The 25,415-nt window shown below is 37.0% G+C and overlaps 1 protein-coding gene across 7 annotated transcripts in view; it reads right to left on the reverse strand.

Annotated features, from left to right (window-relative positions):
* The window catches only part of chd2 (chromodomain helicase DNA binding protein 2), a 79,850-nt gene that overhangs the window by 50,098 nt on the left and 4,337 nt on the right, over nt 1-25,415 (reverse strand). For 5 of the 7 annotated variants that reach the window (XM_046864484.1, XM_046864482.1, XM_046864486.1 and 2 more), the window contains exons 4-7: nt 22,685-22,729; nt 14,672-16,608; nt 8,563-8,794; nt 8,185-8,271 (exon numbers count right to left, since the gene is read on the reverse strand). In XM_046864484.1, the coding sequence (XP_046720440.1) occupies nt 8,185-8,271; nt 8,563-8,794; nt 14,672-14,733 (381 nt within the window). In that variant the 5' untranslated portion in view covers nt 14,734-16,608; nt 22,685-22,729. Of the gene's footprint in view, nt 1-8,184; nt 8,272-8,562; nt 8,795-14,671; nt 17,238-22,684; nt 22,730-25,415 lie in introns of those variants that run through there. The other 2 variants (XM_046864485.1, XM_046864483.1) reach the window with 2 other exon arrangements.

The raw sequence follows: 25,415 nt of genomic DNA on the forward strand, positions 1-25,415 counted from the left end.
GACACGTATCACCTAGCTAAGCATTGCTGCAGACCATGCAAACGCTTTCATGGAAAATTTATTCTCTGGTAGCTGTGGCCCTTCAGCTGGATAATAGTGTGTCACAAAGCAAAAATGGTTCAGGAATGGATTGAAGAGCACAACAATTAGTTTGAGGTGTTGATTTGAGGTGTTGATTTTATTGTAAATGGATGTACCTGGGTCCCACTGGTTTCTGACAGTTTGCTTTGCTGAAGGCACTGACATTCTAATGTCAAAGGGATGTAAGCATAATGCGTGATCATCCACTACATTACAGTACACCCACTACAGTCTACATTACAAGTTTATTAGCTTTTTCAAAGTAGCTTAAACAGCACAAAACGCAGTCTGCTTTAAAATCTTTGCCTTTGAGAAACCTTGTGTCTTGCTGCTGTGCTCAGTCATGATGCAACTGTGACATGTAGAAAGGTTTTGCTGTTCCCCTTCCAGTTTTATCACTTATAATCTTATACTCCAGTAATCATGTTAGTTCTCACTCTCCAGTGTTCTGTATTGTTGAAAGATTCATGATCAAACTCTTGATGTCACCCATATGAGGATGGGTTCCCCTTTTGAGTCTGTTTCCTCTCAAGGTTTCTTCCTCATAACATCTAAGGGAGTTTTTCCTTGCCACAGTCGCCACGGCTGCTCATCAGGGACAAATTCACACCATTCACCTTAACTGTTGATTTGTGTAAAGCTGCTTTGAGACAATGTCTGTTGTGAAAAGCGCTATACAAATAAACCTGACTTGACTTGACTTTTAAGTCTCCTACACGGCTGTTGCTGTCTGTTATGCATGTGCTTCAACCTATATATGAAATTAATTAACATTAGCATATGCTGGAAATAACTGGTTAAATCATACACCTGACTCTAATTCTAAAAATCCATTACTTTGTGCAAGTGCAAAAGTAAGAATTGAAAGCCAAAGGGTAGTCACACCAAATATTAATTTGATTAGAAGGTGGTAGCTAAAATGGTTAAAGCATTGGATTCTGGATCCAAAAAGTCATGAGTTCAGATATCAGACACACTAAATGGTCACTCCTGGGACCCCGAGCAAGGCCCTTAACCCTCAAATGTTCAGCTTTAAGTCGCTCTGGATAAGGCCATCTGCCAAACGCTGTAAATGTAAAGTTTTTATTTTTCTTCTGTTTCTTCAAGTGCCTAAAACTTTTGAAAAGTACTGTGTGTGCACGCGTGCATGTTAACAGTACATACGGAAAGTTTTCAGACCCCCTTCACTTTTTTTTCATAGTTATTTTGATACAATTGTACAAATAGATTTTTCTTCTCAATTACACTCACTACCCCATAATGACAAACTGAAATAAAAAAAAAAAAAAAAACATTTATTAGAAAAACTGCTATCACATGTTCATAAGTATTAAGACACTTTACTCAGTACTTATTTGAAACACCTTTGGCAACAATTAAAACCTCAGATAAGCTTTGCACACATGGATTGGTGGATTTTCTGTGTTGCTTTGGCTGTGTGCTTAGGGTTGATGTCATGTGTGAATGTAAATCTTCAAGCCAGATTAAAGTCCTAAGCACTGTGGAACAGGTTTTTAAATCAAGGATATCTCTGTACTTTGATCCATTGGGCTTTCCCTCAACCCTGTCTAATTGCCACATCCCTGCTGCAGAACAACAACCAGACATGCTGCCAGCATCATGCTTCACTGTTGAGATGGTTTTGGGCAAGTGATGAGCATTTAGAATCGAGGTCAATCTTGGTTTCCTTAGACCAGACAATCTTCTTCCACACAGTTTGAGTCTCCTTTAGGTGCTTGTTGGCAAACTCCAAGTGGGCTTCCATAGGCATATAATGTAACACAGTGATACATAGATTAACAGTTTGCATCAGATACAGGTTGGCATTTGTATCGCAATGCATAATTTTGCCATTTACATAATTTTTTTTTATACGTTTATATGTAGATCCTCGCTAATCGCTAATGTATGGTAAGCTATGTGAATCACACTGGCCTGAGTTATGGAGATAACTCAGGCCAGTTAAATTATGTGTATCCAACAATATTCTCCCAGCTTTTTTGCATTTTGGCAAACATGCATGCTGAGTTTGCTGGCCAGTCAAGCACATCAACACCATGGTCATTAACCAACTTCTGGTGCTTTTGGCAGTGTGGGCAGGTGGCAAATCCTACTGGAACATGAAATCAGCATTGCAATTTAACTGGTCAGCAGAGAGAAGCATGAAGTGCTCTAAAACTTCCTGGTAGACGGCTGTGCTAATCTTGGACTTAATAAAACACAGTGGACCAACACCAGCAGATGACACACCTCCCCAAACTAGCACTGACCGTGCAAACTACACTGGACCTCAAGCAACTTGAATTCTGTGCCTCTCCTCTCGTTTTCCAGACTCTAGGGCCTTGACTCCAAATGAATGCAAAATTTTCTTTCCTTTCATCTGAAAAGACGACTTTGGCCCACTGAGCAACAGTCCAGTCCTTTTTGTACTTTGGCCAGGTAAGACAGCTCTGACATTGTCTCTAGATCAGGGGTGGCTTGACAGAAGGATAGCGTTAGTTGTAGCCCATGGATAAGTCTGTGCATGGTGGCTTTAGAAGCACTGACTCCAGCTGCAGCTGGAGCTGCAGCATTCTTTGTGAATCCCTGAAATTACTGAATGGGCTTCGTTTCACCTTTTTTACCTAATTTTTTCTTTCCATTCAACTTTCCATTAACGTGCTTGGATACTGGGCTCTGTGAACAGCAGCTTCTTTAGCGACGACCTTTTGTGTCTTACCCTCCATGTGCAGGGTGTCAATGATCATCTTCTGGACAACTGTCAAGTCAGCAGTCTTCTCCCATGATTGTGTAGCCTGAACTGACAGACACCATTTAAAGGCTAAGGAAACGTATACAGGTGTTTGGCGTTAATGAGCTGATTAGAGTGCGACACCACGAGTCTCCAATATTGAACTTTTTCACAATATTCTAATTTTCTGAGATACTCAATTTTGGGTTTTCATTAGCTGTAAGCCATAATCATCAAAGAAATAAACACTTGAAATATATCAGTCTGTGTGTGATAAATCTATATAATGAGTTACATCAACTTTTTAACCATATTCTAATTTATTGAGATGCAAATTATCTGTAAATTCACAGGATTTAAACTCGATAAAGGTCAAAATGACTGCAGCTACTACTTACTGCTATGTATACAATTGCGATGCCATGGACACAAGCCATAGATTTGAAAACCCGCTTGAGCATACCACGCACACGAGACTGATTCTCTTGCACTATTTTAGCTAAATCAGTCTGTAGCATAAATTGCATCGGTTTCGTCTGTAAAATGTAAACATTTAGACTCAAGAATATAAAGAGCTACCACCAGGCAGCTAAACATGAATACCCATAACTATGTAAAACCTGATTTCAAAAGTTTGTAATTTATATTAAAGGATTAGCCATTTCTTGAAAATTTTCCATGATTTTTTTTTTCTGTGATCAGAATCACAAAAATGATCTGGCACAAGAAATTATTAAGGAAGCAAAAATCTTGTAAACCAGTGAAATTTGGGATACCTTGTTCCTAAATTGCACAAAATGTACTTTACAGTATCTCACAAAAGTGATTACCCCCCCTCACATTTCAGCAACCATTTTAGTGTATCCTCTCAAGGGACAATACTATAGAAATGAAACGTGGAAATATTTAAGAGTAGTTAATGTGCAGCTTATATCGCAGTACAGATTTGATGTGGTCTGAAAATAGTCAACACAGTCATTATTGTACAAATAGCTGGCAACAAACGTAAAAACAGTGTTAAAACTGTGTCCAAAATGTCAGTTTTTTGTGAATGCACCATTGTTATCCAGCACTGCCTTAATCCTACTGGGCATGGAATTCACCTAAAACAGGTTGTTGCTGGCATCCTCTTACCAGCAGCACTCATGCAGCCCCAGACCATGATGCTACCAACATGCTTGACTGTAGGCAAGACCCAATTTTCTTGGTACTCCTCACAAGGGCGTCACCACGCATGCTGGACACCATCTGAACCAAACATGTTTATCTTAGTTTCATATGAACACAGGACATGTTTCCGGTAATTCATGCTCTTGGACAGTTTGTCTTCAGCAAACTCTTTCCAGGCTTTCTTGTGAGCCAACTTTAAAAAGGCTTCCTTCTGGGACAACAGCCCTGCAAGCCAGGCACCAACAGGCACCTGCGTGCTGCCAGCATTTCTTTAGAGGTTGCATAAGCAGAATGGCCGCTTGTCAGTGCTGAGACCACACTGCAGAAGTTTCTTGCAGTGTGGTCTCAGCACTGACAAGCGGCCATTCTGCTTATGCAACCTCTAAAGAAATGCTGGCAGCACGCAGGTGCCTGTTTTTTGAAGCCATCTACTGCACCCAGTAGCAGGCCATGCATTGGTACCTGGGACTTCAGTGGGGACTTACCCGACTTATTCTACCTGTTAATACCACCACTATCACGTGACAATTTTAGCGGTCATCAATACTATACAAAAGCGCAATATAACAATGCATGGCATTACAGAAAGAAGCATTTCATGTTTTGAGGGTGAATAATTTTTTATTATAAAATATTTTTACTAAAGCAAGACACCCAGTTAAGACTCCAAACCTTTAAACTACCACTGCATCTGTGCACCTAAATCATCTGGAGCAGTTCAGAATCAATATTTGTCTAATAACATAACAAAAACAAAATATTTTAATAAAATACATCATACTCACCAGAGATGCATACTCAATGCATACTCAATTTGCACAGCTCTTTAGAGGCTGTAAGCCAGTGGTACCGCTTGTATTCACTGGTCTGGAAGTGGCGAACAAACCCTTTCCCGGGCTGAGACAAGCTAGCTAGCTTCGGGGTTGGCCAACCTCCTCACGATGTCTAGCTTATCTTGAAAAGTCTGCCTTGAAAATGGATTTTTAAGTATGTCCATGACCAAATACATTTCTCTTACTCAGTCAGCCATTGTGGCCGTAAAAAATTCGAACAAAAATGTATTGATGTGTGCAGATCGCTACAGACATGTTTTGCTAGCCGAACTTGGCTGTAACGGTTTCCCTCTGACCAAGAAATCAGAGGATGGAAAAATGCTAACGCTATTCTGGGCCAGCTAGCTAGTCCTATGAGACAAATTTGAAATCTGATTAGTTAAAGAAACAGTCCCATTGCTAATATAGTCTATGGTACATCAGCCAGCACTACTGATTCTGAAGGCCCTGGGCAGATTAAATTGACATGGCAGCACATAGAGGCTGAAATCTGATTGAACAAAAAAAATCTAACATCCACATACATGTCCTGGAAGCAGTGCAGCCAAGAAAAACGCTACAAAATGAAGAGAATAAACTGTTGGGAATACATTAATACAATTTCCTGCAACAAATATTTGAATTTAGGTTGCAAATATAGGTTAGTGCTTCTGATAGTGTTTAGGCTAGCCACTGACTAATAAGAAATGTAATTATGCATGGTTAAGCGACGTACAGCCGTTATCACTTAGTTACTAACTTTTGTTGCCATCTATTTTGTCAATAATGGCTGTATGGAAGCCTTCTTTTTAACCAATTCTGCCTCGAGCTCTTCAACATGACTTTCTGCACACTTGCTCATCTTGTTCACTGTTGCCATGGCTACTGATAAATCTCACAAGTACAATAGTATGCAATTTGTGTTGATGTTTGCCATGCACAAAAAGTTGGGGAGAAAGGTTTCAGAAAGTTGATTTAATCTTTGGAGCCAAGATACAAGGTCCCAGGCATAAATATTTTAGCTAGTGTTTGAGAAGGTGGTTTGTGCTTTATTAATTTGGATCGTTATAATGCTCTCTGTGTTTGTTAATTAATGCCTGTGTAGTATGGCTCAATGCCTTAATACACAGGCATTCATAATCAAACACAGCATTATAACAATCCACACACATGAACACATTAGAGGACAAAAAGTTAAATGTTCAGCCTCGACTGTAAAAAGTACCAAATTGAACAAAATATAAATGCAAAATTAGAATGTATGAATATTTAACAGAATTCATAGTACAGCAGTATGTTGTCATGGCACAACATATTGCTGTTAGTCAGTTATACCAATACAGTAATACTGTTGTACGAGCAAACTAATAGTACGACCAAACGGAGATACGAGCAGTTACCCTGTTTCACGATCAAATTTCGAAGGCACGAGCAAACCCAAGCTGCCGGTTCCCCACTTTCAGCCTAGGGTAGCATCAGTCACTTAGTTGATGATGTATCGCTCGGTCGCTCTCGTTGTTCAGTGCAGCAAAAACGTAACTTTTTTAGTTATATTTTTATTTCACTAGAAATCTTGAAAAATGTATTCCAAGAAAATCAGAGATGGTGCTGTGAAAACGAAAGTAAATAGAATTACCATGGAAATCAAGAAGGTTACGAGCGTGTTCTGCGTCTCACATTCGCAATCAACCACTACCACATGGGTAAGTGTTAAATTATGTTTACTTTATATTACATTAAAATGACCATGTTTAAATGTAAAAAAAAAGGATATGACTTCATATACAGTCACATAAAAATTAACAATTGTGTGAGTGTTTAAAGTGATCAGTTATTTTGAAGTGAGAATTGTGATGTAGTTATGCTAGTCAGTAGTAATACCATATTACTTCCAGTTTGCAGGAGCAGAAAGATACACTGCTGAGTGCAAAGACAACACCACAGCAACAAGTGAGACTTCTTTTAGGAGAGCAAAATGTTTTTTGTTGCTGTCCCAATGCATAAATAAAGCAACTACAGTGGTACCTTGACCTACGAGTGCATTAATGTACAAGTTTTCCGAGATACGAGCGGCCACTCGGTCGATTTTTTGCTTTGTTACGCGAGCAAAAAAATTAAGGAACGAGCTCGAAACGCCACTGCTAAACAAATCAGCGAAACAAAGCCAGAAAGCGAAGATTGTGACAAAAATTAAGATTAGCAAAGAAGAAAAAGTAAAGTTTAGGGACATTACATTATTGATACAGTACATTAGCGATAGAGTAGCAAAAAATCTAGTTTTCCCTCCTCCTGATGAAAATGCTGCTGTCTCAACTTTTTGGAAATGTGTTGCAAGTACTAGGGCTGCAACAACTAATTGATGAAATCGATAATGTAATTCGTTGTCAACGAATGCCATCAGCGATTACTTGGGCTGCTCAAGTTATGGATTAGCGTGATGGCAAGATAACACAGAGCCTTGTGAAATGGTGGAAAGTACAGGTCAATCGGCAGCAGGAAAAATCATGCGTCCCAAGTCATCCAAGGCATGGGGGCATTTTATATTAAACGCAAAAAAAGAAAAATGTAACTTGAAAGTTGCAAAGTTATGCAAAGCGGAGCTTGTGTGTTATGGAAGTACCACAGTTAAGCACAAACACATAAATAGAAAATACACTGGTGTCACGGATGAACGCGGTATATCAGCCACGTAGGCAGAAACTGTATATCCTCATCATGTGAAAATTATATCGTTTAATGAAGTGGAGTTGTGTAATTAGCTTGTTTGCAACTTCGGGACAGTCACACTGGATCTGTTCTGTCGTGACTCGCGAGCATCAGATTGCACAATCACCTCACTTGTAAAAGTGATGAATTTAATCAAAACTGTGCGAACAAACGGTAAATCCAAAGGCAACAACAAAAAATAAATAAATAAATAAAAAACATCAGCAGTAAACAAGTTCCTTTTTATTCACTGTTGCGGTTTTCAGTGAAAACTTATGCATTTGTACACCAATGCATATTTAAAATTTTTTTTTAATCAAGCCTGTTAACTTGCATTCCTTCTTTCCATTCTCTTTTTATAGCATTTGTCAACTACAACAGATCTTGTTTTCAAATGTGATTTACTGTGGCTTTATTACGTCGAAATGCTTGTTTTCAACGTTTGTATATTTTATAATTATACAGACAATTATACAGTGTTTTTAAAAAAAATTAAAAACGATTATCGAAATAATCGTTAGTTGCATGTCAATAAGAACTAGTCAATCTTTTTTTTGTTTTTGTTAAATTAGTATTTCAGAAACTGTCCTTTTTTTTTTCTTTTTTTTTCTTTTTAGAGAGAGACTGTTTTTGAAGGGCCGCATTTAAAATAGAGATTAGAATGAAATTAATAAGGTAGCTAACCTCTGCTCCAATGTTCAGACGAGCAGGCTCCTGTCTGCTCCGATTGGACCTTCTGACACCATAAACATCTGGATGTTCCTCCCACATCTGACAAATTTAAAACAAAACAAAGCAGGCCAGAACCTTAAATCAATAAGCCACCACTGTTTGACTAATTTCGATTGTAGTCACTCCAATTGGACGAAAGCTGATACTTTATCATTGTAACAAGCAGTTCATAAATTCACAGATCTGAAAGGATCCAGAATTTTATTCTTTAGTCAACCATCATTTCTCCTGTGACATTACATTTTAGCAGAAAATGTCTCAATATTATCTCTAAGCAATATTTATCACAAAATAGACTGAGTTTCAATAAGAAAGCTAGTCACTGTTCACCTTTTTCACGTCAGCCAAGTCTCTCCTTTTGACCCGTTTCTCTTTGATCTCTGCAATGGTCTGGTGTGACTTCGATCCAGCTGATTCACTCCCAGATTCAGAGCAGCTCTCAGACTCAGATGTGCTGTTGGACTCAGAATGCTGGGAGTGTGCCCGATCACTGCCCTGCTCACTTTCAGACTGGCTGCCCGACTCAGAGCCTGAACGATTAGACTCCTCTGATGCAGAGTTGCTACATCAAAAAAGACCACAGTCAAGATGCAGCTCGTCTAAACAGCCCTCACATGGTCAGCGTACAAAAATGTTGAATGTGTATACATCGCTCAATATATACAGGATTTTAACATCAGAATACTAGAGATGTTACAATACAAGTTATGCAAAAGACTATAGAGGAATATAAGATTCTGCATTTTTATGGTATGGACCCATTGGAGATTTAAGTCAAAAGTTTTAACTGCACATATTGTATTTCTTTGCCTTACAATTGACATGTAGTCCTATGTCAATGCAACCAAAGATTAACCTGCTAGAGTCATAATATATTTACAATAAAGATTTCCCAAAACAATGTTGGATTATCTTTTCTGCAACAATATTTTGTCATAATTACATTGGTAAGATGTTTAACAAGTTAAAACTAGGCTTAAAAAACAATGTGTGCAAATAAAATAACACACCACTGTCTTCTTATCTAAGTACAGCCCTTCATAAGGAAAGGATTTCCTCAGTTCCTGTATGTAGACTAAACGAGAAATTTTAAAAAAGGCAAAGCAAACTTTTTTTTTTATGTTGAATCTGCATTGATTTCACAGTTCAGCATATAAACATTCAAAAATGGATCTGTTCCACTTTTTTCTAAATTATGGATATGTAAGAGAAAAATCTATACATTCTGGAACAACCACCTTGTTAAGCCTATAGAATGTTAAAAAGTTGGAGAATTCCTGAAATTGTGTTTTTTTTTATTTGCTGTATCTGTAATATGTATTTTATGACATTTTTGATGTACTGGCACATGAACAAGTATCTCTGCTGTCGTTCCCCCTAGCATACAGTTTATAAAATTTTATTTCAGTTTAATAAGAGTAACAGTTAATATTTGAATTAGGTTTATTCACCTGAATATTACAACATCCCTGACTTTGAATATAAAAAGAAAATTAAAGATTAAAGCTAAAGCTATTGATTGCAGTTACAGCCAATATACTTGCAGTCACGTTTCTACACACTCATGGTGTATCACAGGCATGTCAATTTAATGTAGTAGTGACATAAATCAATATTTACTAATTATAATACTGTGTTATAAAAATGGAAACAATTAGGAAATTCTTGGCAAAATATTATGATAATAAAATTTCCATTTTGCCAACTAAGTAGAAATGTGGAATTTCTGATTTTTTTATATTGGTGACAGTATCATTTCAAATAATTAAATAATTTTAGAATCATTAAATATTTTTATATTTTTATATGTAAATAACATTTGGCAGAGTGATTGGAACACCAAGCACTGCAGCTGCTGACAGGAGCAGCCAAGACAACCAGACTGTCCTTATTTGGAGTATGACATCACAGGGGGCAGACTTAAACCCTCTCAAACATGAGTGGCTGCCTTGTTGCTAGCTGGGACAGGACCAATCAGAATTGAGAAAGGTGAACTTCTGCCCTATAGAACACTTCCTAGTTTCTCTTCCTGTAGTTCCATGCACCTTTAATGTAATGCTGTGCAACACACATGAGCAATGCAACACAAAGCAAGAGCCATTTTGTGGTGCTCAAGTGGACTTTCAGCCATTTAATATATCTGGTAATGTGGGAGGAAAAGAATACTGCAATTTTGTGAACAATACTCATACTACATAAGAAAAAAATAATTATGCTCAACATATCAGAAATCATTTCTGTATAACTGAAGTGCAATAAGAAAACGGCTGCTAAGAACTTACTACTTCTCACCTTGCTGAAGGTCAAGCACCCATCCAAACAATTATTGACTATATAATTACATTTCCTTATGCAGATTTTCTGATGCATTGTTTAAACGTGTCTCTATTTTCCTTTATATACATATACAGATATACAAGATGCATGCCACACTATGAAGAATCTTCCAAACAGATATAACCATAAGAAATACTTAAAGTACTAAAAGTAAATACTTAAATACTAAAAGTAAAATACTTTTGACACCAGTCTAGGAATTAAAATCTTGAAAATGTTGAATATACAGGTATTGTTTAATTATAATAATAGTGTTTTGTTTACACATACTCATAAGACCAGCCTACATGAAATTGTGTAGTCATCGAGATCTTCACTGAAGGTAGACATGTTTATATTTGCATTTGTATGCATTTGTATTGAATTCCATAACTTGAACCTTTTTGTAGGTGCAGATTAAGAGGCTGCATTTATTTATGCTCTAGGCATTTGTCAACATTTAGCATTTTGTTTACTCATTACCAATACCAATTGTATTCTCTATTCTAGATTAGGGTTGCAACAACTAATCAATGACATTAATAATCAATGGAAATTCGTTGTCAACAAATACCATTATCGACTAGCTTGGCTGCTTAAGTTATGGGTTAGCATGACAACATCGCTTGCAAAAAAGAAAAATAAAACACACTGGTGTCACAGATGGAGGAGGTAAGAACTGTAACTCCTCATCATGTGAAATTGGTATAGTTCAATTAAGTGCTATTGTATAAACTGTTTGTTTGCTAACTTCGAGACAGTCACACTGGATCTGGTCTGTTGTGACTCGTGAGGATCAGGTTGTGCAATTAGCTCGCTCACAACATAGTGATGGATTCAATTAAACCAGTGCGAACTATCAATCTAAAGGTAGCAAATAGCAGCAGCAAACAATTACTCTTTTTGTCACTTTTGTGGTTTTCAACCAATGCTTATGCATTTAAACACCAATGTATTTTTCCTTACTTTTTAAGCTTGTTAGCTTACTGCATTTCTCTGTTCCATTCTCTTTTTATAGCATTTGTCTATTACAATAGAGAACATATTTGTTTTCAAACGCGATTCACTGCGGCTTAACTAGGTTCAAATGCTTGATTCCAATGTCTGTATATTTAATTTATGCATATATCATTTAAATATTATACAAACTAAATGAATTCTATTTTAAATGCTTCACAACCAAACAAAATGTCTATGTATTTTTAAGCATAGTTTTGTCAACTTGCAATTATTACAAACAATACAAATGTTGATTTACACAATTTACACCTTGCAAACACAAATGCTTTAACAGAAAAGCCCCCAGCATGAGTGAATTTGTTAAAAGGAGAAATCCCCCATCCCTTCTCGACATGCAGCCACTGTAAGCTTTAAATTGTCTACATTGAAAATAAACTCAACATTTGACTTTTGCATTTTTCAAAGTACACTTTTGTACATAAATACTCTGAATTCTATATAGTTATTATAAGAACACAGATATCTGATTAATCGCAGAAGAAAAAAATAACCATCCGATTATTCGATTATCACAACCATTAGTTGCAGTACTATTCTAGATTGTATTCTAGTTTTTATTACCTATATTGAAGTACTTATATTAAGAACATTGAAAAATCTACAAAAATTCAGGTAACATTTTTCAATTTGTCAGCTGCAGATTTGCAAACCATATTACAATTGTTTCTCCTTTGGACAGATCTTAAAATCTCAATCACTTATGCAGAAATTATTTAATTACAGTGGAACCCGGTTATCTCGCCCTCGGTTACCTCGACAACCCTATTAAGTCGACGTTTTTGAAGTGGAACCGCCAAATTCTCGCTTTTTCTAAGCATTTTTTTTATCGGTTATGTCGACTTTTTTATGTCGCCGAACCCTAATATCTCGAGCACAAGGGGGGAAATATTTGCCATTTAACATCGGTTATCTCGATCAGCACTGTGCAGCCGCAGAAGAACTCGCGAAAGTGGCGGAAAAATCAAGGCTTACAGATGCTACAGGTGTTGTATACTGGTGAATCTCTGCTGTTAGTTAGTGCACATATGCCTTTTGTCGTTAAATGTTATGCGATGAACGGGAGGCGAAAGCCGCACTTGGTAGGAGCGCGGCGCGGAACGTGGGATGAGCAGCAAACGCATAGAATTAACAACGGCAGGATCGGGGGAATCTGCGATGCACTTTGGGAAGAAAAGCACAGCCGTTGAGAGAGTGCCGGTGGGAAGGCACGTACCGGGATACGCATGAGCGATAACAACGACCGCCGTGAACCAACATATACCAACAATAACGGACGGTGAGAGTGTGGAAGTTTAAATAGGAGCTGGTGATGATAAACGAGCACCATATGTGCGCGACTGAAGCCGGGAGCTTCAGAGAAAGCGGCCGAGAAAGCACCTGACACGCTGAAGGGGGCCGAAGGGGGCGTGGCAGGTGGATTCCTGACAGATAAACATGTACTGTATGTATTTTTATAGCATGCCTCGGTTACCTCGATGCTTTTTGGCGACCCCCTAGGACATCGACATAACCGGGTTCCACTGTAATTTAAAAATAGAATTAAAATGTCAGTTTCCTCTTTATTAGCCTGTTTGAGATATGTATGATCAAAACTTAAGAAGCTAGAATCCTAGCAAGGCAAAGCAAGATGACACTTATTTTGGAATCCTTACATTGGCTTGTCATCAGGGTTAAGGTTGATTTGAAATTTCACAAATTTGACACAAAGCTCAGCACGGACCGACTGCCTACTTCCTGATACTACACCCCAAAAACTCAACCTTTAAACTTCACATTAGGTTTGGTTTTAGTTTTTTCCCCAGACTTGTTTACACCTCATGTGTGATTGGGCATGATCTTCCTGCATTTCTAAACTATGGAATTCCAGCAGACATGAAACACACACAGACATTAAGAAATGTTAAATGTCAATTTTTAGATCATCTACTACTTAAGTGCTGATATTCATGCTATTATGTACATATACATTAAAAATATATATATTTGTTTAAACCATTGATAATCAGCATTAAAATATGCCTAAGGCCCTTTATTAGTGAACCTTTTTGGAGGGGGGACTACAGTCCTGATACAGACTACAATCAGTAAACGTATGTGCACCTGTACTTTGTAAACAGTAAGTATAATTCAGTAATCACTACAAATGTCAAGTCAATTAATATTTAAATAAGTGGACATTTGCTGTAGCGTTTTTGACCTATGCATCACTCCACATATAATGCAAAGATGCAAAAAAAAAAACTAATAAAAAAAAAAAAAAAAGGCATGAGCATATAACAAGTACCCAGAAAATACTTTATTAGCTATAAATACACAGCCTCATCTCTGCTTGCTGCATATTCTGCAAACAATTGCATGCTCTTACTATAAAATAAGTTATTAAACAACAACAACCCATCAATTGTGAACACTGTAAAGGACATTAAAATCTAACAGAGACAGATGGTGTGCCAAGTTTAATAATGACTAGATGCAGACTTAAAAGCATAAAAACCTATAAAACATTGCAGCAAAACAAACATTAATATACTTAAAATTGATAAAACAAAATACTTTATTATTACATTATATAGCATAAATATGCACATTATTCCTTACTCCTAAATGCATGTTTTGGTAAACTTGGTCAAAGGTATGTTAAATAAAATACAGTCACACACTTAAGATATAGCAAGCCACAGTGTGCAATGTCTAAGATAATTTTACCATCAAATAAATGTCAACCCAAATCTCAGTTTTAACATCAAAAACTTTTTAAACAGCACAAATGGTGCAATGCAGTATATAGTAATCATACAAGGTCAAGGAACATAAGATGTTGAAAAAGAAAAAACGTGAGTTGAGAAATAAAAATGTCAATAATGGAATTCAGATACACTGACCCTGTACATAGGCCTAAACAGATGGGATTCACTATTAGAAATGCCACTAAAAAAAAATCAGGGTGTGGCTTTTCAACTATGCCAAGGTCAATGATGTGAAACCATGCCATTTCATAGAAACTGTGGCTAAAATCTGTGCACATGTGATTAACCATGCCTATCAAAGTAAACAACAAAGACAAAATGTAAATAAAAATGAATGAGAATATGTAGAGCCGTACCTCGAAGCATTGCTGTGAGTCGAAGCGTCCTCTCCTTCCTTTTTTTCTTTGTTCTTTAACATGGTTATATTGTTTAACTGTTAAAGATGATCTTTACTTTAGGTATTAAACTGTCAAAAGTTGAGAGGGGGTGAAACCATCATGCAAGTTCTATCAGTCCTGCTTTTGCTTTCAGGACTGCAAAAGTCCCCCGTTGCTTCGGAAGGGGAAAATAAGCCCCAACACGTTTGACGACAAAATAAACAAATTGATTAGGAAAATTTAGAAAATAAATATTGGGATTTAAATAAAACCAGTCTCGTGTCACAACCAACAAACGGGTTCAGACTTTTAATGCAATAGATCCTACATGCATAAATTCTTACTGCGTCATCAGGACAAAGGACGACTGAAAACATCCTTAAAAAATTAAAATGCAACCGATCGTACAAAAACCTGCAACGTACACATACCTATTCCATAGACAGGTAGGGAAATACATGTAGGAAGCAGGAACATCCGCCACCGGAATAAAAATATCGAACGTATACTAAGACAAAAAAAAGAAAATATACACGAATCTCCGATGAATCCAAATGACTGAACAACTCGAAGTATTATTTAATAACAGGAAAATATATGTAAGAAAAGCAGCAATAGCCTTTTGAATGGAGAGCTGAGTTACTAAAGAGACGCGCGCAGCGCACTAAAAATGGAGGACAGTCATGGCTGCCAGCGCGAGGTACAGAAAACAACGACTACACTAAAGCGGTCTCTATATTCTCGACGAAATAAAACCGGAAAACAATGCGACGGCATTTCTACATCTAGATACGGCACAAATTGATCTAAAGATTTAAATATAAACCTAAACACGAGTGCTAAAGTTCAAAGTTAAATAAGCAGTGCTGTCGACGAGCTCAACGGGTTCCCCTTCCCAAGGCTCATCCGCCATCTAAAGCTCCTTCCCAGCTCGCACAGGCTTTAGCCTTTGATTGACGTTCTCTCGATTTAGCCCAGACTCAGGTGATGTACAAAAGACCCACCCCTTTTATTTTATATAAAATCTGTCTTAGATATATTCCACTTCAACCAAGTAAAAAAAATAGATGTATAATGCATAAGTACACAGTAGGAGTAATCTTAAAGCCTACTATTTTGTGTTTTCTAAGGATATAAAAAATTCTCAGGACACCATCACTTCCTGCTAAGGCAGGAAATGAGACACTGGGAGCCATTTTAGAGTTCTGGACTGCAAGGACACCATTTTAGGACATCTTCATGCTTTACTTGGAGCTTGTTTTAAAAGTCTTGAGAATTGTGAGCACACTGTAGCAATATTAATTATTTAATATTTTCACAACCACAATCTGATAGTTTAAATCCATTGGCATACATGGAAATTACTGAAACTTTACTGGATTTGGCTATTGAATTTTTTTAGCAATTTGCTACAGAGAAAGAATGTTAAGTTTTTCCCCCAATTAATTTAAAATCAACTGCATTGTAATTAATTGCAAAAAATAACTAACAGTGGTGTGGGTATAATACAGAGGTAACTAATTCAAAGCTTAATTTGTGAAGCTATGCTAAAGCAGGTGAAATGACTGTTTTTACAGCTTATAACAGTCATTAAGTGCATAGTAAGTAGCACTTACTATGTAATAATGTACTTTTTAATAAGTAAAGTTTAACTCTACTTAGACACATTGTCCCAATTAAATCAGAGAAATCAAAAGTTTTGGAACTACATTTTTATTTAAGTAAAATATATTTAACTTAGAATTAAGACAAGCATCAGCTGAAAGAATAACAGCAGAATACAACAGCAATCAAAGTTACATTTAAAAAAACAAACAAAAAAAAAACAAAAAAAAAAGGCAAATACAAAAGCAAAAATCAGAGCCGCCATCTTCCCGATAAAGCTGTAGTCTTCACTTGTTTGTCCAGAAGTGGGTCTTAATGAAATCAAAAAGGAGAAGGGAAAACATGTGAACCCCAATTGCATGCATCAACATAAAGCTTTACATTAAAACAAACATTATGAAACCACCATTAAGCTGGTTAAAATAATATACTTAACTCAAATAATATATACTGAAATAATGTTATCAATAATCTTTCAACAACAATGCCAAAGCAACAATTTTTAGACAGTAGTTTATTACATCTAGCCACTAAACACAATTTATAACTATAAAATGTTAAAAACTTGCCCCTTATTTTAGCAATAAGATTTGTTACAATGTTACTAGCCCAAACTTCTAAATTGAATCAATAAAATTCTATAGCAAACTAAAATTTAAAACTTGATGCAAACTATGCTTTTCTAGCTATACAGTTAGCAATCACTGCAGCTTAGAAGTTATATAATTAATGCAATGTTTATGGGCAATTTACATTCTTAAATATAAATGCAATGATTTTTCTTTTAGTTATTGTAGTACATATAAAGAAAGTAAAGTTTTATTCAAATGTGTCATCATTAATGTCATTACAATTTATATATATAAATTGTAATCACTTAACTTACATTGCTACCATAATTTCCGGACTATTAAGCGCAACCAAATATAAGCCGCACCCTGATTTTTACAAAGATTTTTATTTTGAACATAAATACGCCGCACCTGTCTATACGCCGCATTGAAACTAATGAACTTACACAGGTTTTAACGAAAAACAATGTCTGTTACACGGCTTGTATTTAAACAGTAGCCTACTAAGAAAGTTATTGTTCACCGTCTTCCTCCTTCCTTTCACAACAATTTCTCTCGAGAGTTTTTCTTTTGGCATCGCCTTGCGGTTAAAAATCACCATTGGTGAAGCTTTTCTCCCGATGCCGTGCAGCTCAGAACACAGGTGAAGTGCGTTTTTTCCATGCCCGGTTGTTTTCAGAGTGACGGATGATTCACATTTCCTGTAGACAGTCTGAGTGAGCGGCAGGTCAAACATCAGAGGAACCGCAAACATATTTATGATTTGGTGCGGCCCAATTCAGTGGGAACGCATCTGATTTAATATAAAGAGTTTCATTGGTTCACCTGAACCAGTTCGTCAATTTTATCGGTCTAATGTTATGGAGCTCAGATGTTTGGCTTGAAGCCTGTGAAACTGGGGAAAACCCCGGAAAAATCCATAAATTAGCCACTTCATTGTTTAAGCCGCGGGGTTCAAAGCATGGGAAAAAATTAGCGGCTTATAGTCCGGAAAATACGGTACATATACTAAATAAAACATTGAAGTTTTGTCAAAAGAAGGCAAACACCTTTTTATGTAACATCTATTTTAAATTCTTGTAAGTTGTTTACTTATTGAAGGCTAACAGGTTTATTTATTTAGAAAAATAAGAATGAAGTTAAGACAATTGTAGCAGTATAATTCTTGACTACTTTAAATTACTTTTGACTAAATGTTTAAATTTAACATACATCAGAATGTAACCATACACATATACCCATCATGTTTTGTAATGCACCTATAGACTAAAGATGTTTAAACTCAACTTTCCAAATTTTATGTTGTGTGTTTAGGCAATTAGGGGTATCTAGTTTTTTTCAATAAGAGATCACTTTGAAGCAGTAGCTAAGATACCAATTTATTCCAGCTTTTGTTATAACCCTAACCCTAGATTTTCATGTAGAAGTATTTGCAGACATTGCCACGTCATTAAGATTTAATTGAATGTTCGGGATAGGTCAATGAAGTTTGTTGGCACCCATGATTTGACACTTTCAAATTAGTTCATACATTTTATTTTTAAGATTCAAGTCAGGTCATTGTAATTGCCACTCCAATAATTTCAGTTTATGACTCTCAATGGGAGCTATAGATTCTTTGGTCTGAATGGTTCAGCTGCGCTTGTTGCGCTTTCCTTTGACTAGCCAAATAAGCAAAAAAAATTAATTAAAAAAACATCCAAAATGTATTACATTAATATCTGGAATCTTCTCAGCTTTTTAGAGGAACAATTAGCTTGGTGTATGTTCTTAGAATTTACTGTAATTCCTAAATTGATTATGAAAGCAAATGTGGAGTTGTCAAAAACACTTTTAGACTGTTTGGTGTGTTTAATAATTTTGGCCTTAACTTTATGTAGTTAATATTATCTAATCTAATAAAGCATCAATGCACCATAAAAAAAAAAAAACATTCTCAGGTACATAAAGTACAAATTTAAAAAAAAAAACAGTCCTTTAAATCAAACACTTATTAGCTTGATTATAATGTAACAAGCAAATTTGGTCTATTTCACCTTTTCTATATTGATCAGCAGTAACACTAGAAACTACTTGCTTATAATTGTGCAAGTCCCCGCTGGGCCATCAAAACAGCTCTGGCCTACAATCCTGAGCTCCACAAGTGCGCTGCTGTTCTGGCACCAAGATGTTAGCAGCATATTAGAATCAGAATCAGGTTTATTGGCCAAGTGTGTTGACACACAAGGAATTTGGTCCTTATAGGTCCAATAAGGTGGTGCCTTGATGGGATTGAGGTCTGGGGAACTTAAACGCCAAGTCAACATTTAAAAAATTGGACATGTTCCTGAAACCATTCCTAAAACTTTTTTGCAATGTTGCAGGGCTCACCGTCCTGATGAATGAGGACACACCCTCCAGAGAATGTTACCACAACAAAAGGTTTGTAGTTGGACTGCAACAATATTTAAGTAGGTGGAACACTATCCACAGGATCACACTGACTCCACAGACATTCCCATAATGCATCCTAGTGCTATCTATTCACCACTTAAGCAACAAACATACCTTTAGCCCTCAATGTAATGAAAATTGTCAATTTCTGATATTCACATGTCCATTGTAGGTGCGCTGGCAAAGGATAAGGTCAAAATGCAGCAACATTGTGACATATGCAGTAAGATGCTATGCATTCTGTTCAGACACCTGGCTATTATAACCAGCAATAATATTTTCAGCAAGTGCTACAGTAGGGCTAGCCTTTACTCTTCACACACAACAGTGGCCAACAGTAAGTAGCTTAACAGGTTAGCCAGCTAGCTAACAGACAATAAACAACAAGATAGCCTGTGGACATTAGCAGGAAGCACAAGCAACATGCTAGTTAACAAACATTTGTGATTCAAAGTAATTGGATTATTCTTTTATGACTAGGCTTTAGTGGGCATTACCACATGAGCCAAATCACAATCTACAAGAATCAAAGTTGTGGTGCCTTGTTAGTGGAAACTTTCAACTTGCAACAATGTAACTTCCCACTTCAGCATGTTAGATGTGCTATGTGGAAACAAAATACGAATGTTACAGGCTACAAAAAAAAAAAATTAAATGTTACAGGCTACAGCAACAAGTTAGCTAGTTAATAGTGAATTAGCAACAAGCTAGCCAGCAGACAACAGCAAATCTTTTAAACAATTAATAAAACTTTTGCATCATCACCAATGTCACATTTACCAATGTAATTTTACAGATCAGGTAAGAAGCATGGATTTACTGTGTCATTTCTTCATTGCAACAAAATTAATTTTTGTCACGACACTTTTAGAGGGGAGTGGGATGAACTTGGTCTGCAACCAAGTTTAATCATACATGTCCAAGTAACATCTGCGTGAATGCTAGGACCCAAGGTTTCCAGGCATTTGGCCACAGCCTCCACCGGCTTGCCTTCTTTCCATAGTGAATTCTGATGCCATCTGGTCCTTAAATAAATAAAAACACATGCACCTGGCCCGTCCATTATAGAAAATGTGTTCTTCAGACCAGGTCACCTTCTTCCATTGTTTCATGTTCCAGTTTTGATGCTCATCGTGTAGACATTTCCGTCAGTGGACAGGGGTCAGCATCAGCACTCTGACCGGAATGCAGCTACAAAGTCCCATATGCAGTAAGCTGTGATGCACTGAGCGTTCTGGCACCTTTCTACAACCCCAATTCCAAAAATGTTGGCACTCTGTGTACAACGTGAAATAAAAAAAATAAAAAAATAATGCAATGATTTGCATCTCTCATAAACCCATATTTTATTTACAACAGCATAAAGAAAACATTTTTAAATATTTAATTGAAGTTTTTTTTTTTTTTAAGTTTGGATGAAGCATCAAAAGGCTGAAAATTAAGCTACTTAACAAAAAAACAAACAAAAAAAAAAAGCTGGAGAAACGCTTTGCAACTAATTACTTCAATTGGCAACAGGTCAGTAGTGTTTAAAATTTGCATCTTAGAGAGGCAGAGCCTGTCAGAAGTAAGGGGGCAGATGTTCAGCAATCTGCAAAGAAATTTGTCTATTCTGAAGTTGTTCCACAATTTGTAATGTTCTTCAATGTACAATTGGGAAGACTTAATTCTCTCATCTACAGTAAATAATATAATCAAAAGATTCAAATAAAATCTAAAATCAATATCGGATGCCTGTAATCTTCAAGCTCCTTTCATTGCAGAAAATACTGTTTAGAAACCCTTCCTGAATTCACTGTCTTCACAGTTTACCCAACCAGTTTTATTTATCTATGAATGCAGGTTAAAACTCAAATAATGCAAAGAAGCTATATGTAAACATGATCCTGAAACACCATCTTCTCCAGGACCAAGCTTATTTAAAATGGACTGAGGCAAATATGAAATTGTTCTATGGTCAGACGAATGAAAAATTTTAATTATTTTTAGAAACCATGGATGCAGAGTCCTCCGGACTAAAGAAGAGAGGGACCAATTGGTGTGCAGAAGCCTGCATTTTTGATAATGGTGTTCATTAGTGCAAATGGAATGGGCAGCTTGTACATCTGGTAATGCACAATCAATGCTGTATTATATATACACACACAAGTTTTAGAGTAACTAAGGGAACACTATATTTTTGCAGTATGTGATTTAGCATCATCTTGCTTCTTTTACTACAGCATAACTACACAGCAGGTGTCCAGGTGCTAAACTGGCCTGCCTGCATTCTGCACTGTTTACCATTTGAAAACATTTAATAATTAAACGAAATAATGCAAGAAAGTAGCCCCAAGATGTTGAGACCCTATAATCCTGCATCAACACTACTAGGACATTTCTCCCCAAAACATAATCAAGTGGTCAAGTCTCCTCAGTTCCCAGATGTATAGTAGGCTACACTGTGGTAAACATGACCCTGTTACAACATTTCTTAGGACATGTTACAGCGGTCATCTCATTTTTGTTTTCCTTAACATGGTACATTCTCTCATTTTAAACATGTTTTTATGTTATGTTCTGAATAGAATATGGGTTTATGAGATTTGTTTGATAATCACTGCATTCTGTTTTTATTTACATTTTACACATCCCAACTTTTAACTGGGGTTGTATTATAGCTAACATTTCTACTGTCTAAACATTTTCACCTGGTTGTGATACAATAGTTTCTATAGAATCGAAGCAGTCTGGCTAGCCTTTACAACCCACACCCATCAGCAGGTCTTGGGCACCCATGATCCTGTTGCAGATTAACCGGTTGTCTACACTTAAATCCCTATTTGTAGGTACTACCCACAGCATACCTGGAACACCCTACAAGACCCACTCGTTTGGAAATACTCCAACACAATCATCTAGCTATCACATTCTGGCTTTTGTCAAAGTCCTTCAGATCTTAATGCTTGCTCGATTTTCATTGCTCAAGAAATGCCTGGTTGCCAACTCCTTGACAGATGCCATGGTAATGAGAATCAATATTCACTTAACTTGATAATGGTTTTAACATTATATCTGATCATTGTATTTAATCAGGGTAAGAATAATATTACGTAAAATTAGATAAAACCTCTTGGTTGGTTGTTAAATATAATAATTTTGGTGACTTAGTTAAACTTGTTAAATTAGGTTTAGATTGTTTAGGACCCAGATATTACACTGCAACATTAGGAGTAATTAATCTGTGCTATGACCAAGTGCCAATTTGGTAATAAGAATAATAGTAATTTTAAACATATAAATGTCTACTTTTCCCAAAAGGTAGGGTGGGCACATAGAGGCCATTCCCAGCAACAGACATAATGCAACAAGCGCATGGGCAATAACAAAAACATCGACTTACCAAGTTGTGTTCTTTTCCCCACACTCTCCTGATGACACCCACAAACTGACAGATGGTAAGAGAAATAAAAATAAATTATTCTGTGAAGCTACAGAGATTGCTACGTTAATAATACTTCTTTGACTAGGTTGTGTATGTTCAAATTTCTGGGTGCCATGGGCTCACAATGGTGTCTACCTTCACACTGCCAGGAAATATGAACATATACATTAATGAGCAGTGCCACACATACCAGCAAGCCAGCAGAAAACAAAGTGCATTGAACGATTAGAACATAAAACCACCTCTATTGTTAGTGCACCTAAAATGCACCATCAGTCACATTTACCAGTTTAATATTACAGATGAAAAAGCAAGGATGAATTTGTTTCTTTCTTGAGTGCTTTAAAAATGTTTGGTTACACCACTAACAGCTCGATATTTGCTTCAAACTTTTGCCATCTGGCTGATAGTTCAGAACACCGAAATAATTTTTTTTTTTTTTTTTAATACAACATACAATTTACAGGTTCTAACAAACAATTTCATTGCAAGTCTGAAAATAGCATTCAATAAAGTTTTTCTTCACATTTACATACCATAAAATACCATTTAAGAATGCTCTCCACAAAAATGGAGTAGGCTATAAGAAAATTGGTAACACCCTGAAACTGAGTTACAGTACAGTGGCCAGGGTCATACAGAGGTTTTACAAGAGGGGTTCCACTCGGAACAGGACTCGCAAGGGTCTACCAAAGAAGTTGAGCCCTCATGCTGTGAGTCAGGTGCAAAAGCTGGCTTCAACAAACAGATGCCAGCATTGCTTTAGAGGTTGCAGAAGCGGAAAGTCAATATTTAGACCATACGCCGCCAACTGCTACAAGTCGGTTTGCTCTTCTGAAGCTACCTCACAAGAAAGCCCCCAAATTGTTTGCAAAAGACAACCTGCCCAAGAGCATGAATTACTGGAACCATGTCCTGTATATGATGAGACCAGGATAAACTTGTTTGACTCATATGGTGCTCAGCATGTGGTGTCACCCTGGTGAGGAGTACCAAGAAAACTGTGTCTTGCCTGCAGTCAAGCATGGTAGTGGTAGCATCATGGTCTGGGGCATTAGTGCTGCTTGTAGTGGGGAGCTATGGTTTATTGAGAGGAAACATGGATTCCAACATGTACTGTGACATTCTGAAGCAGTACAGGTGCCCTGCCTTTAGAAACTGGGCGGAACATAAGTTTTCAAAAATGATAACCCACCAACTGCCATGCTGAGGAAGCTGAAAGTAAAGATGAAGGAGTGGCCAAGTATGTCTCCAGGCTTGAACTCTATTGAGCACCTGTGACACATCCTTAAGCAGAAGGTGGAGTCTCTGTGATGTCATTAAGGAGGAGTGGACGAGGATCCCAGCAACAACTTGTGCAGATCTGGTGAATTCCATGCCCAGGAGGAATGGGGTAGTACTGGATAACAATGGTGCGCATATATTTTTATTTATATATATATAATATATAATATATAATATATATATATATATATATATATATATATATATATATATATATATATACACATATACACATATACATACATACACACACACACACACACACACACACACACACACACACACACACATACATACACACACACAGTGGAACCCGGTTATGTCGATGTCCTAGGGGGTTGCCAAAAAGCATCGAGATAACGATGATCGAGATAAATGGAAATTAGTATGGCTGCAGTATATTAAGGTGTTTGAAATTTCTTTATGTACATGATGTGCGTTAATAAATGAGAATGTGCATGCATGTGTTTTTGGAGGGGTTTTTTACACAACAGTGTTGCCGCGATTTGTTTGATGAAGGCATGCTATAAAAATACATACAGTACATGTTTGTTAACTGTCAGGAATCCACCTGCCACGCCCCCTTCGGCGTAGCAGGTGCTTTCTCGGCCGCTTTCTCTGAAGCTCCCGGCTTCAATCGCGCACATATGGTGCTCGTTTAGCATCATCACAAACTCCTATTTAAACTTCCACACTCTCACCGTCCGTTATTGTTGGTATATGTTGGTCACGGCGGTCGTTGTTATCTCTCATGCGTATCCCGGTACGTGCCCTCCCACCGGCACTCTCTCAACGGCTGTGCTTTTCTTCCCAAAGCGCATTGCAGATTCCCCCAATCCCGCCGTTGTTCATTCTATGCTTTTGCTGCTCATCCCACGTTCCGCGCTCCTACCAAGTGCGGCTTTCGCCTCCCGTTCATCGCATAACATAACAAAAGGCATATGTGCACTAACTAACAGCAGAGATTCACCAGTATACAACACCTGTAGCATCTGTAAGCCTTGATTTTTCCGCCACTTTCGCAAGTTCTTCTGCGGCTGCACAGTGCCGATCGAGATAATAGACGTTAAATGGCAAATTTTTTCCCCCTTGTGCTCGAGATATTAGGGTTCGGAGACATAAAAAAGTCGACATAACCATTAAAAAATGCTAAGACAAAGCGAGAATTTGGCGATTCCACTTCAAAAACATTGACTTAATAGGGTTGCCGAGATAAGTGGGTTCCACTGTGTGTGTGTGTGTGTGTGTGTATATATATATATATATATATGCACCATTGTTACTGGTTTGGCAGACAACAATGCCAGGGGTATATAATATAAACTAGAGTTAAGGCAGTGTCACTGTGGCTACTAACTCTGTAGTGGAAATAAGATTTGTTTTGCTCTGTTTGGTTTGAAAACCA

The sequence above is a fragment of the Silurus meridionalis genome, chromosome 13, assembly GCF_014805685.1.
Source record: "Silurus meridionalis isolate SWU-2019-XX chromosome 13, ASM1480568v1, whole genome shotgun sequence".
Lineage (NCBI taxonomy): Eukaryota > Metazoa > Chordata > Actinopteri > Siluriformes > Siluridae > Silurus > Silurus meridionalis.